At 36.1% G+C, this 19,474-nt stretch overlaps 1 protein-coding gene across 5 annotated transcripts in view; it reads left to right on the forward strand.

Moving 5' to 3' along the window:
* Positions 1–16,281, forward strand: part of CNTNAP4 (contactin associated protein family member 4) — a 325,777-nt gene extending 309,496 nt beyond the window's left edge. For all 5 annotated transcript variants that reach the window (XM_063797455.1, XM_001143566.6, XM_063797456.1 and 2 more), the window contains 3 exons: positions 10,335–10,553; positions 10,888–10,959; positions 15,535–16,281. In XM_063797455.1, the coding sequence (XP_063653525.1) occupies positions 10,335–10,553; positions 10,888–10,959; positions 15,535–15,728 (485 nt within the window). In that variant the 3' untranslated portion in view covers positions 15,729–16,281. The remainder of the gene's footprint in view (positions 1–10,334; positions 10,554–10,887; positions 10,960–15,534) is intronic.
* Positions 16,282–19,474: the final 3,193 nt, after the last annotated feature.

Here is a 19,474-nt window from a genome sequence, read left to right on the forward strand (position 1 = left end):
TGATTTTCATCCTATAAGGAGGATTATATTAACCAAACAGTAGAATAACATTCACTATATAAGTTCCCATTTCCCTTTTTGTAAATGAATAAGGGAAATTCCTATAGAATTAAAGATGTTAAGGTTTTTACTCAAGAGTTGCATATTATCCAAATATGCATATCATATATGCTGAAAAGTGAAAGTCCAAACTGAGCAATGAACTTTATGGTCTCAGTCAACTAACTCTCCTAAAAGTATAAGTGATAATTTATTTGGCATATGTCTAAGGTATGGATCTTGATTAGGGACTAATCATTTGTAATTCAAAGGAAACCCATAACTTGTGGTCAAATTTTGTGTGGTAATGAATTTATAGCAACATGTTACATAGTATATCCTTATATTTTAATGCAGTATATTTATAGTGAAATAGATCAACAAGAGTTATTAATATTTCAAAGAGAATTGTTCTGTTTTGAAGTCACTTACTGTGTTAGCCCAGGTCCTCCAAACAACAGCTGTGAAGACAGGATTAAGCATATGAGGATTTTATTAAGGGAACAATCATGTAAGAGAAAATGTGAAGGAGCTGGCTAAGGCAGACAGGACCGTTAGATGTCCATGACACTCTGTCTACAGGGATGGAGAAAGAGAGGGAAAATTAGACAGAAGCACAGAAGTGTCTCAGACCAATGTGCAGTCTAAGAAAGATTTAGCAAAATGTTCAGGGAGCCATTGAGTTAAAGTCAGCCTCCAGAGGAGTCCCTTGTTTGCCAGGGATTAGCCTGTCTTGGAATGCCTGCTGTGACCTGCCATTGGCTGGGGGCAGTCCTTGGGAATCATGGCCTTGGTACAATTGTGCATGAGGATGGATTTCAGAGCCCAGCAGTGGGGACCGTTGGTCAATTAATCTCCCTGTAGTTCGTGGTCTTTGAGGCACATTCTCACGTTTCCGCACTTATCAAATATGTTTTGCATTTTTGTAAGCCCAGGTGACTCCTTGATTCATATATTAAATACATACCTTGTGATCACCTACCATGTAAACAGAGAACGCCACTCAACAAGGTAGACGTTACATCTGCCCTTACAGAGCTTGTGGCAGTGGGGATTTCGATAATCATGATAACAAAATGTGCCTTTGTATCGACATGAGTGTAATGTGCCCCAATATTGCTTTAGATAAAGTAGTCCCAAATTACCCTCCAAATTAAAATATATTAAAATTCTCCTGTTTTTATAATGTCTGGATATTTCTTCTAAGGGAGTAGCACATAAACATTGCCTTTTTTTTTTTTGGAGTTGTAATTTGCCTACAATTACAACAAACGACTTACGTATATAACTATCCCATGCTTTTTCAGGTGGAAAAAGAGATATAAAGGAAATATTTTCCCTCTCTTGAATTTTTCCAGTACTCATTTCTTAAATGTAGAAAACATTCTAGGGGTAATTTTGAATTGCTGACCCTGTTAAAAAACATTACTAGCAGATATTGAGAAAGGTGGGTGAATTTTAAGAAACAGTATCAAACTGTACTATGATGACATGGTAACCATTTCTAACTACCTGTTACAATTAAAATATAGAAGTACTTAATAACTTTGGCAATAATAATATATTGAAAGTTTAGAGCTATAGTGGGAAGATAAAGGTTTTAGTTAAACAGCTGAGTTCAGATCCTCCCATAATCAGCAGACTGCATTGCATTTGCTTTTTATATTAAATTTTACTGTAAAATTAAGCTCTTGAGTTCTATTCCTGGACTTTTATATGTTAGATTAGTTTTATGATTTATTTAGGTAAAAACTGAGAGATTGTTTTCACTCTTTCTCAGCATATAGCTTTTGTATATTAGATATGATGGTCCATAATAATCATTTCTCTTTTTTGGGGCTGCAGAGCGAAGATGTACTCTCAAATTACTGCAGTGGAGATTTAGGCCAGATGTAAATAAAGTGTGTAGGCAGCAAGGAAAAGGAAGTCTACTCAATCTCCTCTGAAGAGCTTTAAGAGAAATCTCCAATGTATCAGAAATTCTTTATGTAAAACTTGCTTCAGTGCTCAGAGATGAGGCAAAAGGTGACCTAGGTAAATTAAGGGAACTGTGATTTTATAAATATATCATGAAATAACTTTCAAAATAATGGATTGGTTATTTTAAAAGCATGTTTTAAAAGGAAAGTGCAAGTTAGAGCAAGAAAAGTAAAATCAAAATCTATCTTACAATCTTTTAAAAAAATGTATCAGGTTCATTGATTTTTAATTTTTTAAATAATTAAAATGTCATAGACTGTCTTCAGTGCGTAGCAAGACTTTCTTCTTGTGAAGGCTTTAGTTGATTCCAGAGGGTTAGCCATACTGTATTGAGCTGGCCATACCTAGAAGCTTATTCTCGTAATCATAATACATGAAAGTAGATCAGAGGTGTCATGTTCCAAATCCAAAAAGTATTCATGACGTTGAAAGAATCACATTACCTGATTTTAATAGTAGAACAAATGATAACTTGGAAGTTGAGATTTTGTCAGAAGCACGTATAGTCATAGGCAGATGGTCCCCGTGGGGTGGGCAAGTGTATTCCTCTGACAATGATGTCACCTGCAAAGCTTTTTATTTGGCAGCCAAGCATAATAACACATAGCGCTCTACTTACACTTAAAAAAATACCAAATGATAAAAGCAAGAGTCACCAATCCAAAATTATATATTTTCAGGTGCCTCAAATCTACAAACCTTCATACAATGATAAAACAAGATTTTCAAAAATAAAAAGGAGAAAGGGATTGTTTATTTCTTTAATTACTAACATGCCTTAAAAGGTACCCAGCCAGGCACAGTGGCTCACGCCTGTAATCCTAGCACTTTGGGAGGCCGAGGTGGATGGATCACAACGTCAGGAGATTGAGATCATCCTGGCTAACACGGTGAAGCCCCATCTCTACTAAAATACAAAAATTAGCCAGGCATGGTAGCATGCGCCCGCAGTCTCAGCTACTCAGGAGGCTGAGGCAGGGGAGTCGCTTGAACCCGAGAGGCGGAGGTTGCGGTGAGCTGAGATTGTGCCATTGCACTCCAGCCTGGTGACACAGCAAGACTCAATTTCAAAAAAAAAAAGAAAAACTAAAAAGTGCCCACACCAGGAATAAGTAAAAAATAAAGCCCCGATTAGGCACTGATGCTAATATGTGAGTGAATTTATTAAAGAATAGTCATCCATGTAAGGATGAGAAAGGAAGGGATTGGCTGGGGTGTGAACATGGAACCTGTGAAGTGGAGAGAGGGCACTATGCGGCCACAACAAGGAGATACTGCAAGATCAGTATGATCAGGGGTTCCTAAACCACGGGCCACGGACAAGTACTGCGCTGCACAGCAGTAGGTGAGTGGCAGGCAGGCAAGCAAGCGAAGCTTCATCTGTATTTACAGCTGCTCCCCATTGCTTGCATTACCACCTGAGCTCTGCCTCCTGTCAGATCAGCCACAGCATTAGATTCTCATAGGAGTGAGAACCCTATTGTGAACTGCACATGTGAGGGATCTGGGTTGTGTGCTCATTATGAGAATCTAATGCCTGATGACCTGTCACCAACTCCCATCACCCCCAGATGGGACCGTCTAGTTACAGGAAGAGAAGCTCAGGGCTCTCACTGATTCTACATTATGGCCAATTGTATAATTATTTCATTATATATTACAATGCATAATAGAAAGTGCACAATAAATGTAATGCACTTGAATCATCCCAAAGCCATCCCCCCACTCCCATCTGTGGAAAACCTGTTTTCCTTGAAACTGGTCCCTGGTGCCAAAAAGGTTGGGGACCACTGAGGCTGATGATATTCCAAAGGACTAATCAGAATCAGAGCAGAGAAATTTGAATGCTACCAGCATTGTCTGTTAAATGTAATGGGGTGTTAGAGATGATTCTCATGCCATCATAGTACAATTTAATATTATTACATAAAAATTATCCCCCTTGCTTGATATCTGCTTCTAATGCTTGCTAATGGTGATTGGAGTGAAAAATTGTCACTATAGTTCATCCTCATTTGTAGAAATGAGTACTAGAGGATGGGGAAGAAAGCGTTTCCTTTCTGGTCTTCCCTGTGAAAAGGCAGATAGTCTGATGTCATGTCTGAGTACTTTGTTCACGATGTACATAAATTCCAATGCCAAAGTGACTGACTTGTCAATCAGCTTCCTTAAGATAAATATTTACTAAAAAATTATAGAAAAAGAAATCTCTCTAGGATGTAATTAATTAAAGGGAGTATACAGATATAAAGTTGTTTTGCCAATTCATTAAGCTATTACTGGATCACAATTCCACCACATGGGGAAAAAGAAAGATCTCAATTAAGATATTTACATAATCTTATTAAAGTTGTATAAAACCTCTCATGGGAAAATATGCCCACATTTTGAATAATGATGTAATTTAACACGCAGTAAAAATGACTGAAAAAAATCACTACTCAAAAGTTGAATGAAATTTATAATTACTATTTGTTATTTTTTGTGTCAAATACATAATGGCACAAGAACACTAACAATAATGTATTGATAATTCATGGTGGTAGCAGTAAAAACCAGGTTGCATCAAATTAACTTGGTTGACATTCATCCATCATTAATAGGGTGTGCTACATTTGCTTTTTATCTCCAAAACTCATTGTAAATTTAAGTTCTGAGTTCTGTTCATTTTTATGTTATAGGAGTTTTCTATAAGCCTGGAGATTATTTTCACTCGTTCCGAGTAGTAGCTTTGGTATATTTAGAGGCGATGACCCATAGGGATCATTTATCTCTTTGGAGTCCGCAGAGCTCAGGAAGCACACCTCAGGTTTCTGCAGTGGCAATTTAGGCCAGATGTAAATAAAATGTGTGGTCTGAGAGAAGAGGATGTCTACTGAATCTCCCCAGAAGAGCTTTAGAGACAATCTTCCATCTCAAGGATATTTTAAGTAAAACCAGCTTCAAAGCCAAAGGGGTACAAAAGAAAGTTTAATTAGCTTACCTAAGTACACTGTGATTTTTGCAAACATCTTATAAAATGACACTTAAAATGAGACAGGTTATGCTGAAAGCAAAAGGGAAATACCTGCCACTGTAAGATAGCTGCCTGTACATAACCTGTGCATTAATCAGGCTTTCAAGTTTATAACTCAGTACGGTAGGTTTGGTTGGCAAACAAATACCTTTTATGATAAACTGCCTCTTTATCCACATAGTATTTTTTTTGTCTGCTTTGCCATTTTACTTTCCCACTAACCCTTTTCGTGTTGAGTCCCTGGTGGAATTGCATAAAATAGTAAAAGTGCACCATTCAGTTCCAACCCTGGCTCTCTTGATTCACTGCACCATTTTTTTTTTTTTTTTTGGCAAGCCTTCTTAATGGATTCCAGACATTGAGATCTTTCTTTTTAAATGACTCCTTCTCATAGGTAGGACATATAAAGTACTTCGTTTTCTGAGTTTTTATTTTTTTGCTTATGCCACAGGAAATTTCATAAAGCACTCCTTGTAATTGTTCTTACATGTATTGTCGTATCTTTCAAAAAAACAGTCTTTTCTCTGTAATAGAAGGGCACTTCGCCAAATTCTAATTTCTCGGTACTCCATTTTTCTTGCAGGCCTTTTGTTAAAAGGTTTCTTCTTTTGACAAGCAGAAGTCACTCCCTTTGTTGGAAAATGCACTTGAGGGTTACTTTTTAACAGGCACAAACACCCAGAAATCCAAGTCAGTTAAGGATTATTATGAAAAGAAACACCTAAAACATGACTGTTTTATCCAGATTTCTGTGAAGCAGGAAACATTTGTCATCAGTCTCTCCCTCCACCTACCCTGTTCTAACTCATTACACTGTGTTGGCTTTTTGGGAGTCAGATAACAAGAAAAACTTATATTTTTGCCCATTGGCTTATTAGCACAATTGTCAAAGCAGATATCTGATGCTATGTATTTCTAAGGCCAGCTTTGCTTATGAGCAACTTAATATAGCTGCTAATTTTGTTTGGACTCAATTCTGGGAGGATGGCGGCTGAGTTGCTTGTAGTTTCCCTCCACTTCCGATTCGAATTCTACCCCACCGACGCTTCTGAAATGAGTTGTTGGTCCAGGTGGACAGGCAGGGGGATCCTGGAGGGAACCAGTGAGGAGGCTCTTGTGGGGCTTCCTACCTTCTGGGTTGGAAGGAAGTCCGGGGGCCAGCCTGGAAGAATCTCGGGGGGGATTTGAATTGTTTGGATCTTGGGGATTGCTTGCCTTACAGAGGTCCCTGGGCCCCATGGGGAAAGATAAGCATTAGAAATTATTAATGTGCCCATTTTCTCTGTTTCTCAAGATGCTAAGATGACCTGAAATTTGGGCCATGCCCTCTCTGTCCCAAAGCTGAGTGAGGAGAGGTTTCTTCTTAGGGCTGTGGCCTGCAGCTCTGCTCCTGGTCCACCCAGATCACCACACTGTCTACTTGCCCTGGGTGTGAGCCACCTAAGGTGATCAGTGGCTGGGCACCGGCAAGCAGATTAAAAAGTAAACTAACAAACCAACTCCAGACTTAAAACCATTCAACATCAATAAAAGGAGAAAAAAACTAAACCAAAATGATTTTCTATCAAAATAAAGCTATTCAAGGGGACAGACAACAACATGAATGAAGCTTAGTAAGAGTACTTTAAGGAGATTCTCATAAAGCAAGAAAAAGACCTTGAGGATCTAAAAAATATGATTTTTTTCCCAAACAAAAAATATAACAGGAAAGAATGATCTTTTTTGCTACTTGAATTTGCATCTGGAAGATCAAGTGAATGAAGTATTTGACCCACAGAGATATAAGTCCTAAATAACAGAAATCAGGATGGAAATAAAATGAATTTAGAGAATATATAGAGGAGACCTAATGTGAAAAATTGGCATTCTAAGAGAATAAAAAGGATGAAGGTGAAACAGCAGTAGTGTGCAGAATGTATGAAAAATTCCAAGCTAAATAAAAACTTTGTGTCTGCAGATTGAAAGGGCTTATCATGTTCTATGCAGAATACTGAGATAAGATACACACTTAGGGACAATCTGATGAAAATTCAAAAATCACAGGGTATCTTACAAATTTTGAAAAAGAAGTAATACAGCCAGAAGATGCTGGAATAATATCCATAGTGTACTAAGGGAATAGGGCTGCAAAAAATGTCACCCTTAAAATAAACACATAAATATAACCTAATCCATCAGGGTAATTTTCTGTTCCAGTTACAACCATCATATTGTCTAATTTGTTTTCTTCATAGTATTATCAGTCTTTAAAATTCTCATTTAGTTTTTGTTTCTATGTTTATTGTCTCTCTCCCTTTCCCCGCTAACATGTAAAATACTCAAACATCAGGGCATTTGTTTTCTGTTTCTTTAGCTCATAAAAGGATAAATATTAACTGACCATGTGTCCATTTTGAGTTTTAGCGGTCAATGGTTTTTATACAATAATTTTCAAATTGGTAAAATGTTTTCAATTTGTAAGTGTGAGGCTTTAAAAATATATCTCATATCAGATTATTACCAGAGAAGTAAATCTTGTCTGGCGGGGTGGGGCTGAAAATGGAAGATTTTTTAAAGGCCTATGGAAATTTTATTCAACATTTTAACCTTGTAGAAGAAATGTGAAAAGCACTCTCCCAATTATGCTCCTAGGAGAGTTTTTCTTTTTAATTTTTATTTTCTTTTTAATTTCTCATTAAAGTAAAAAGAAAAAAAAAACTCCAAATCAAGAATGCGGTCTTTTTCATATATATATGTTTAAATCTACATATATTCAAATGAATGATTGCTAAGGTGGACTAAATGATTTCTTTGGTTCCATACACATTGATGAACTGCCTCCTATATAATGACGTTATGCTGGATGTTGGCAGTCATCTTTATGTTTGAGGAGCTCAGAGTATCGTATGTAAGCAGCAGAGTGATGCTCCCTCTGTGCTATCTTTGGATAATGAAGAAGAGCAAGGTGGGTCAGAACATGGCTCAATACCAGATCCCTCACAACAGGAAAGTGATATAATCGCTCTGATTTTCCATTTTCTTTTTATAGAGGATGATATTCAAAATACTAAACATTGTATCAGGATTTTTATTATTATGTAGAAAACATGAATGAAAATAGAGCCCCTCAAAATTCTTTAAAAACTTAGATATAACTGGCCAGGTGCGGTGGTTCATGCCTATAATCTCAGCAACGTTGGGAGGCCGAAGTGGGTGGATCACTTGAGGCCAGGAGTTTGAGACCAGCCTGGCCAACATGGCAAAACTCCATCTCTACTAAAAATACAAAAAATTTAGCCAGGCGTCAATCCCAGCTACTCGGGAGGCTGAGGCAGGAGAATTACTTGAGCCTGGGAGGCGAAAGCTGCAGGGAGCTGAGATCGTGCCACATCACTCCAGCCTGGGTGACAGAGTGAGAGTCTGTTAAAAAATATATAAATATACATATATATATATTAGAGCTCAGATGCCCAGGGTTAGTTAAAGTCTAGCTCTCAAGCAAAGATGATTTAAAAAATAAATAAATAAAAGCCACTACAGAGACTGAAAGCAGACTAAAGGAAAGAGTATCTCAACCAGAGAGTGGTTTATAAACAAAAGAAGCTCATAATTTGGAATACAGTAGGCCAGAGGTCCAGTAATGCCAACAACTGTGTAACTTCAGGTGAATAGTTAAAATTCTGAACTTAACTGTTCCATTTTTGTGACTTGGATAATATACTCCAGTGTCTACTGTAAAGTTTTATCGGTAGCATGCAAATCTTTTAGAACACTGGCTAGCACATAATATACACTCATATATACTTAATATCCATTGCATTGTTTTTACTTTTAATTTAACTTAACTTCCTGGGAACGTAGATTCAAGTTGCCCTGAATATACACTCCCATATTATTATATTTTCAAAAGAAAGACTGAAGTGCACATTTTGTCTTTCCCTACCTATATACAGTGCAGGGGAGAATAGTTGTATTAGTCCGTTCTCACACTGCTATAAAGAGCTTCCTGAGACTGGGTAATTTATAAAGGAAAGAGGTGTAATCAACACAGTTCCGCATGTCTGGGAGGCCTCAGGAAACTTATAATCAGAAAGCAACTTATAGGCAGAAAGCAAATTATAGGCAGAAAGCAAAGGGGAAGGAGAAGCAAAAACCTTCTTCACATGGCAGCAGGAGAGAGAAGAACGAAGGATGAACTTCCAAACACTTATAAAACTATCACATCTCATGAGAACTCATTCACTATCACAAAAACAGCATGGGGGAAACTGCCCCCATGATCCAATCACCTCCCACAGGGTCCCTCCCTTGACACGTGGGGATTATGGGGATTACAATTCAAGATGAGATTTGGATGGGGACACAGAGCCAGACCATATCAATAGTTGTGCTATTTTTTTTTATCACACTGGGTGGATGGATGCATTGTATTTTGATGACATCTGAGCCTTCAAAGCCTATGATAAATTTCCCTTGTTTAGATTTCATGCTTGCTAAGCAAGGAGTATGTATAATATATTCCTAAGTTAAAATTATAATTAATATCCCAGCATTAAAACCAATCTCTGTTCCACAAGAGTCTCATACCAACTAAATTCTTATTAATAGGAGGAAGAGATTATCTGTCTTTAGAGGGCACAGATATTTCTGTCCCAGTGATAAGTTGTCATTGAAACAAGAAGAAAAGACATAGGGATATAAAGGGTTTTATTGCTGTACATGAGTAATTAGGGAAAGACCCTAATAACTTCGAGGTATGGCCTCCACTGCATGATAGTATCATCCTCCTGTTATGTTTGGGTGGGGCCATAAAATATCAGAAAGCTTTCAGCCATAACAAATTGTCGGGTTGGGCATCTGATAACAGAAGTCCAGAGGCTCAATTTTCTCTCTAGTTTCTTTTACTTTCATGGCATAAGTCTTGAAACCTGTACTGAACTTGTTTTCAAATCCAGGATGTACCTCTTGATATTGACTACAAGCCCTATTGTAAATACATTGCAATAATCTATATTTAAATTAAAAGTATCATGACACCCTCATCACTTCTTAACCTGACCCATTCTTATGCTTTGTTTCTAGGGAGCTTACCATATCACTTTTAATAATCCATGCTTAAAAACTTGACTTCATTAACATTGGAAATCTTACCAATAGTAGTGGAAAGAATAATGGATTTTTATCTTTTTAGTAAAGATAAAATTAAAAAGGAATTTAGTAACTTTATTGCTATTGCATTAGCTCAGAATCCTCAATTTCTGCATCATTGCCTATTTTCACTTTTCACTACTAATATTTCGGTATTTCTTTGAATTTCTAGAACACAGTGATGTGGACCAGGAGACTGCACTGGCAGGTGCGCAGGGCTTCACAGGCTGCCTCTCTGCAGTGCAACTCAGCAACGTGGCCCCTCTGAAGGCAGCTCTGCACCCCAGCCACCCAGACCCTGTCACTGTTACAGGACACGTGACCGAGTCCAGCTGTATGGCCCAACCTGGCACTGATGCCACATCAAGGGAAAGGACACACTCGTTTGCAGGTGACTTAGAGTTCTTCCTCTACTCAGTCACAGACGTAGCTTGTCCATGGAATTTAGAAAGCTTCTCATGTGGCTTTCAGGCTACCTTCTCAAGATGGCTTCTTAAAGTTGGTTTTGTTTGTTTAGCTTTTAGTTCTCCTTCCCATTTCTTTTCTAGGTGCTCAACTTCTTATTTATGGGGGTCAATGCCATTGACATTGCTTAAATTGAAAATAACAGAGATCCCACATTCGCCTCCATAATTCTCTCTGGTTTAAAACATTTATGATGTTTTCAAAATTTCTTCTTTTACTTGCCTATATCAACTTCCCCCTTTGTTGTGCTTTAACTGCAGATCATTCTGGAACAATAGATGACAGAGAGCCCCTTGCTAATGCAATCAAAAGTGACTCTGCAGTAATTGGAGGTAATAAGAAGCATGAATGAGCTCTTCTTTGGTTGTTCTTATTAATAATGATGGTGAATATTTAGCATTGTAGAAACTGTGAAGAATCTGCACATACTCCAAGTGCAAGGCACTGAATCCTGAGGTCATTGGGGTGATTTACTATTTGTACTGGATTGTCTTTAGAATCTTTCTGAATTCTCTGCTTCCTTGGAGATTTTCAGTATAAATAATTGACAATTTCACTGAAGCATGGCACTTAAAGATTAATTGCTAACATGCGTAATAATGAATATTATCAAGCTTGAACATAGCCGCAGGTAGTCACTAGAGAATTGTGAATATATTTGAGTAAATTTCGTTTTCCTTCACTTCTTGGACATATCACTGCTTCTGGAAAAGTTCATGCAAAAAGTAGGAAAAACCTGAGATTAACACTAGAAGCATATATTTTGTATTGCCTCAAGGCTTAATAAAGATGGTATTTGCATAGTAAACTATTTAAAGATGCTCCTATCAACTAAATATTACACTTTCAGTTGTATTTTTATGAAATATTAGATTAATGAACTAAAAGCGATTAGTAGTAACTTTAAATTGCAGAATTAACACAAAAACTTTTAAAGTATATCTCCCTGGAAATGTGACAGCATATTCTCTGATTTTTTTTTTTCAAAAGCAACTCAAAAAACAAGCTTTTTTTTCCTTGATTAATGCTCTTAAGAATGTTATTAATCAGATTATTGAAATGTTAACTTGTTTACTTTTCTTTACACTCTGAATATGATATGGATATAGAAAGTAAACATTTATTCTGTTGCATTGCCAGGGAGATACAATTTTAAAGTTTTTGTGCCAGTAATATGATTATTTATATATGAAATATGAATATTTCATTTGGAGGTGACTTAGAGTTCTTCCTCTATTCAGTCACAAACCCAGCTTGTCCATGGAATTTAGAAAACTTCTCGTTTGGCTTTCAGGCTACCTTCTCAAGATGGCTTCTTAAAGTTGGTTTTGTTTGTTTAGCTTTTAGTTCTCTTTCCCATTTCTCTTCTAGGTGCTCAACTTCTTATTTATTCATATCATATATGAATAATCGTATTACTGGCACAAAAACTTTAAAATTGTATCTCCCTGGCAATGCAACAGGATAATTGTTTACTTTCTATATCCATATCATATTCAGAGTGTAAAGAAAGGTGAATCACTTAACATTTCAATTTGGGCAATTTATGTGGCTTTATACCTGATTCATTTGGATGTATTTTTTCTATTCATCTAGACATATATTGCTTTCAAGTAGTTAGGATTTTATTTGGACAGCAAATAATACCAGTCAAATCTTTGTGTGGATATTAACTCCCCCATGCTATTTCAGTTGCTTTTCTGTTTCTCAAATTAATGATGTACAAATTAAAGTTATAAAAAATAGGATTCCTATTTAATCACCAAACATGCAAAACAAAAAACCCAAAACAAACAAAAAACTCTATTTGAAGAGGAGTTAATAATTGTATGTCTAAAAGAAATACATTATACAGTAAAAACTCACTTAAAGCTATAGTATTTACAATGTGTCCAAGAGTTTAAGCTAGAATTCCTGGTCAAGCAAGTTGTCTCAGTCTTATAATATTGCTTTTTCCAGACATTCAACCAGGATAGATTCAGGTAAATACAGATACAGAGATAGATAGAAATATAGAGTGGTGTATAGTCATCAAGCCAATGCTAGAACAAAATATTTAATCTTTAGACTATTGTTGTTTTGCTCAAACATCATTGGCAAGATTTACAGAGTTAAACAAGAAGTGCGTTGATAAGTCATCCTAAAGTTATTCTAGAATAGAAACAAGTTACAGTTCATCTGTGAAATTCTCACTTAGCTCAAATTCACAGGACAGAAACAATATGGAAGGTTTGTAGTTCAGGGGCTTGCCAGGGTCCCTGAAACTAGTGATGTCTGGTTTTGGTCATTGCAGAGACTGAACTTCAGAAGCAGAGCATCTGGTAATGGCCATGTAACCTCTGAAGGCCTTGTCTGGGCCACACACAATTTATCTGCTAAATCATAATGTATCGTCCTCCAGTGTGTTACACAATCTGGTAGAACTGTGGTAGAATCCTTTGTTCATTGTCTAGTCACTCATAAATTGCACCCACTATGTAATAATAATTAATCCATCCAAGGATTTTCCAAATTGGCTAATCCCCCTATGTTCTACATCTTAGATGAATTTTTTTTTACTTGCAAAATGAATGGTATAAGATGGGATAATTTATTTAATAATACATTTAAAAGTGGTGACCCAGATGTGGTAGGGGGTTTCTGGCCAGGCTACCCAGATACAGATAGACAGATTTAGCCAGAGAGAAAGCTATATATACACATCTTTATAAAAGCATATTCACACAGTGCTTTAGGTGCAGCATCATAGAGGCTGGCCACATTTTATTCATAATAACTAATTTATTTTTTATTTTTATATTTTTGGTATAACACGTGTGATCAAAGTTTTTCTTGAGCACAACAAATCCTGACATAGCACTTTCCCCAAATTAAGTGCTAAATTACATACATGGAACAAACAAGTTCCAGAGGCCATCCCTGATTTTGACTGTCTGGATATTCTGTCTAGGCCAATGTAACATTCATTTTATAATTGCAGTTGTCTGCTGTCTATATCATATTTCAGAATTTTTCACATTGAAATTGTTCAGAATCTTTCTCTTCAAGCCAGAGGCCTATAACTAGCCTGTAGAAATATTTATAGCAATTCAACTGTTTATTTTTTCTAAAATGAGAAGCAAAATATGTAACAACAAATATTCTGATTAAAGTTATTCATTAATTAATATGACTAATAACAAAAGCAATCATATTTATTAATGAATTCTTCAGATTTCATGTACAGAATTTGGTTACCACATTTATATTAATCAGCAAGGATTTTCTACCTTTCTCAGGTAAGGCTGACCTAGCCAAAAATTGGCTTGGCTATTGGACACACTCTAATTGGCCAGGGTGAATCGGCCTAGCAGGTTATATGCACAGGAATCTGTTGTGATTAATAAAAACCTTCAAATCTTTGACTTCCTCGCACTCCGTTACAGTTGTATGCATTTGCTTTAGAATGGAGTCTTAGTTTTACCATATGAGATTTGATTCACGTTGCTATTTTCATAGTACCTATTTTTGTCTTAAGAAAATGACATTAGTTTGTATCTTCACTGATCTTATCAGAAAATTCTTTAAGTATTAGGCAACTCTCACACTCTTGGTGGCAGAAAATAGTTTTCCAAATTCAATTTTTCATTTGAAAACTTGAATTTTATCATTCACAACATATGCTGTGTAATTGTTTTTCTTGAAGTGACGCATTTACTTCGTTCATTTTAGAGAAAATGTCCACCAAATACCCAAGTCTGAACAACCATAGTTTGTCTGTTAGTCATTCTTTCAAATAAAAATGGTGTTACATGAAGCAAAAAGCAACTAATTCAGTTCACAACTCAAAGGTTCACGTAAGTGCTTTTCCTGGAGACAATGATCAGACTTCAGAGTGCACCAGAAGTACTTTATTTCTATTTCCCATTTTAACACACAAAATGTTAGAAAGTCTTGCAGTCAAGGGTCAAGATTTAATTAAATGAAGAGTTTTTACAGCTTCATTAAGGAGATTCTTAAATAAATTTGGCTTTTTATTCCTTTTCCTACAATTGTCTGGCAGTGTAATGTTTTCTACTTCATGAATTCAATGATTATTATTATTGTTTTGTGTCCTTGCCTTAATTTGTGCTAAGTACCGGGAATTTTACCTAACCTTGTTTTATACCAAATTTGGTTCCGTATTAAAATGGAAATGGAAATGTCAACAGAGTGAAAAAGACATCTTAGAATTATCATGAAAATAGTTTTGAGCCCCTGTGCCCTCTCAAAGTGTCCCAGGGACCACTACACGTCTACAGATCACCCTTTGAGGACTACTGACCTAATATAATGCCAGCGTTGGTAACCATTGACATAGTTAAGAATCGCAGTACTTAGAATTTGTGTTTACAACTAGAAGTGTTAAAACAACATTCCTCATATAGAAATAATTTAGGCATATCTGTATATGTTTTATTGGTCAGAATGATTTATTTACATAACCCATGCAGTATAACAATTGAATAACAATTTCATTAAAATGTTTACATATTTAATCACAAAACAGTTTAATCATTTTATGATGTTGCTACTACTCCATAATTTCAAAATAATTAAAACTAATATGAAGTGGCCACATGGCCACATGGTCCTAGAGACATATAGTTAATACCTTGTGTTAAATATAAATGCACTAAGTAAATCCGATATAATATGCATTCAGAATAAATGTAGGTGAACCCACAAGGCTGATAGAACTCAGAAATAAACTCAACATACAATGATACTGCTTGAGCCAGAGATACCTGAAGTTTTTATATTTCCAATTTATATGTAGTAGATACTTAAAGTGGAAAATAGTGTTATGATGACTTATTAAGCAATGAAGTCAGCACTGTTTCTATTTGGACAGAAATTCTGACTTTATATTTCTTTTCTCTCTCTAGGTCTGATAGCTGTTGTGATTTTTATCTTGCTTTGCATCACTGCCATAGCTGTTCGCATTTATCAGCAGAAAAGTTTATATAAAAGAAGTGAGGCAAAAAGGTCAGAGAATGTAGACAGTGCTGAGGCTGTTCTGAAAAGTGAGCTTAATATACAAAATGCAGTCAATGAAAATCAGAAAGAGTACTTCTTCTGATTGGCAGCTATGATTTAACATGAAATTATGATAGTTTGTTTTAATAGCCAGGGGCTCTCAATGGACAAACGAATGCCCTTACACTGAATGTACAGGCAATGGGCTTGCAGCACTGCCATCTTGCCATGTCCAGGCTTGGGGTGGCTCCAGGAAGCCTCGTCCAGTGATATATTTCTCATAGCATTCATTCTATGGAACAAGAAATTAGATACTGCTGTTAATTTTCAACTGTTCTGGTATGATCTAAAACAAGTTTAACCTGCTTAATGGCTACAGTTTTTACATGTGAAAACTGTAGCCTTGGTCTCTTAACCATGTAATACATAAGTTTTGTTAGAGGTAAAAATTAAATTTGGACTATAATGTCCTTGCTTTATTTGAGAACATTTGCTGTGTTTGCTTTTGTCTCCCCGTGGTGTTATTCATAGACCTGGAAATGCTTCTCAGATCCTGTTTGGCCAGTGTTTGCATCTTCAGTGGCCACAAGCATAATAAAGCCCCTTTGCCTTTCTCTGTATTATATTCAATATAATACATCAATAGTCTTGAAAAATGTTTTGCTGTCTTTGCTTTGTTTGTATTGCTCATTATTCTATTTGTCTCTTCTTAATAATGTTGAATACATTTGGTTTTGAGTGTCTGACTTCAACTCTGAACATACAAGTTGTATTTAACAAGACTCAGAAAGTGCAGTGGTTGTTAGTATGTAAGGTCTTTCCTTTTAAAAAAAGTTTTCCAATTAATTTGCTACCATTGTTTGATGGTGACAGTACTTCAGACCCTGAGTAATGCCAATTTCCCAAAGAATGTAAAATGTTTTCAACTAAACTGTTGATATATTTAAAAAATTCTTAACACAGCAAAAAATTATTATTAATTTACAACTGTAATACCTCAAATGAAATATACTTATGAGACTATTTTGCCCAAACCTATATCAGCCCTTTATTGGTTTACATTTCTGTTTTTCTGAAGTTTATCACAAACTTCGCCTTGATCTTCAATGATTATACTTCACGAATCATCTTATATATTACCAAAAAAGAGACAAATTGAAGTATAGAGCCCCATTTCCCATTCTGAAATATATACCCCTTTAGGTGTACATTTTGCTGTGCATAGACTTCCAGTACATACTTTTTGAAATATGGGCTGCAGCCATCAGTGATCTACACAATCAATAATTAAAGAATGCACACTCTAAGGGGAGATAGCATATTAAATGATCTACTGTGAATTTGTCATTCCAGACACTTCTCATCTGAAATGATGGGGTGAATTTCTCAAAAATTACCAAGAATCAATCCAACTTGCTGAATGGTACATTCTGATTAGGGTGTATTATACACTAGGAGATCAAAGAATGATCAATAACCTTATGGAACTGTTACAATAATTAATCTTGAAACCATGCATACAAGGAACTATCTTTGAATTCTGCAAGCCAATCATACAATAAAGGCACTCTATTATCCATACTCACACCTTCAAGTGCCTCCCAAGTAACTATTGGATTTCTTAGTTTGTCTACACCAGAAGAAATCGGGAAATATGTAAATTTAGCATTACTATCATCTTATTTTCTATATTTTCCTTGTTAACTCTTCTTATAAAACCTGACATATCCATATTGATGTTTCTACAAATGTCTGACTAAATCTTAAGAACCTGAATTAACATAGTAGTTTACGAAGGACTAAGGACCTATGTTGATAAATGGTATACTCTTTGTTTGATTGGAAGATCTATGGTGACAAGGGAAGGATTTAACATAGAAATGGCATTATTTATTCGATGCAAAGCTGAATGCAAACATCATTATAGCTCTGAATCTTTTGCAGATGTTCATGTTATTTAGTAGCGGTATTAACCTCATTGGTAGCTGAACTCTAGGGAGGTTTACTGGTGAAGCCTCACAGTCCTCTGTGGTCTGCACTGCTAGAGACTCAACATTATGGCATCAAAATGCATTGACACATCCTATGCCATGACTTTGATTTCCTGATTTGTAATCTCTTATTTTATTATTAATAAAATGCATTTTTGAACTAAAATGCAAAACAGAAGTCAATCATTTGAAAATTTTCTTTCAGTAGATGTTTTTGTCCTTCAGAATAACAGAGTCACTCATAGAATTGGACAGCACTGACATGATTTAGTGCGAATAGTTTTACAGATGAAAAGTCCAGGATGCGGATATATCAATTGACATTCCCAAGGGGACATGTAACAGTGTGTAAGTGTTGAAGTTGTGACTGCAATGTCCTTTTTTACTCCACATGATATTGATCTTCCAAGACCTGGAATTTTGACAATTATTTAGTGGTGTAGAAAAATCTGAAGGATCTTGATACTTTCTTTGTCCACAATGATCTATAGTTCTATAGTTTATCCATTATCTGTTCTAAATGAACATCAACCTTTATTTGATAGGTCATTGCTGTTGATAGGTTTGGCTTTCTTTTAAAAATATTTGGTAGGTTTATGACCCTTGACTGCAGGAGAGACAATTATTATCGCTGGAGCACTTTTATATAGGCTTTGTGAAATCCACAATAGGAATTAGATGTCACTGAGGGAATCATCAAATATTTTCCTCCTGATAGAAGGATAAATTAGACACATTCTAAATCAATGCATGTTCAAGCGAATTGTTTGATTTTCAAACTCATGTATCAACTAAATGACAAATCGACTAGATACCTTCAATATATTCTGGTTGTCTTTCGCTTTTCCAAAGTCTGGATGGGAGAGAGTGGTAACGTGGAGGAAAAAGTTCAGAAGCTGAATGTCTTTCTGTTGGGGATGTGGGTGGGTGAGCACATTTGTGTGTGCAACAAATAATAAGAAATGAAGATAAGGGAACAACATAGTGTACTTACAATGTGATTAAGAAAGCTGTAGCTTGGCTTTGAAGATTTGCAAATAAAAATAAAAGGGGATGGAAAATAAATCTGACTACAAGTATAATGACTTTTCCAGTACAATCTTTAAAAAATCTGTTTTTCTATTTTAACATTGTCTTTATTTATTAAAAATACATGCACATACTTAAAAAATCAAATAGCTCAAGAAAGCTTACAAAAAATAGCTTTCCATTGCCAGATCCCCTTCCCAACACTTAAAACTCTTTTAACTGTCTCTTTCACTGTCTCTGTGTTTATAAATAACAAGCAGCTACAGGTTAGGTTCCCTGGGAAGCAAACTTTGAGACAGAGATTATGCTGCAAGAAATCTGTTAGGGGCTACTGTAGAGATCAACGCCTGTTGAAGAAAGGATGATGTGGGGTGGGGCAGATGGAGAAGTAAAGCTGTGGTATGGTCACAACAAGGGATCAGCCGACCCTGCTGACATGGTCCTTTAGTGACATACAGAGTTAGGGTGGATGAAATGGGAATTTATACTTCTGCATTGACCAGGCATTGGATGTTAACTTCTTGATGAGGTGGGCATGAACTTGGACAAATGGCTCTTTTCAGCTTAGGTGGTTCCTGAAGAGGGAGGACAAACATCACCAGCAGCAGAGAAGAATAAATTGCTGAGTCCTGAAATAGGAGTCTCAGTGGCACAGTACAGCATCTCCGAGGTTCCCCCTTGTGCTAACCAGATCCATCTGCTTCATATGAGTCCTGGGAGCAGCTCCTTCAGAATTCTAGTGAGCTTCATATCTTGGACAGGAGGGAGTAGTATGGAATAAACCACAGACCCTACCACTGCAGGTAGTCTCTCAGTTGTAGCTTGTACT

Source organism: Pan troglodytes, chromosome 18 (assembly GCF_028858775.2).
Source record: "Pan troglodytes isolate AG18354 chromosome 18, NHGRI_mPanTro3-v2.0_pri, whole genome shotgun sequence".
NCBI lineage: Eukaryota > Metazoa > Chordata > Mammalia > Primates > Hominidae > Pan > Pan troglodytes.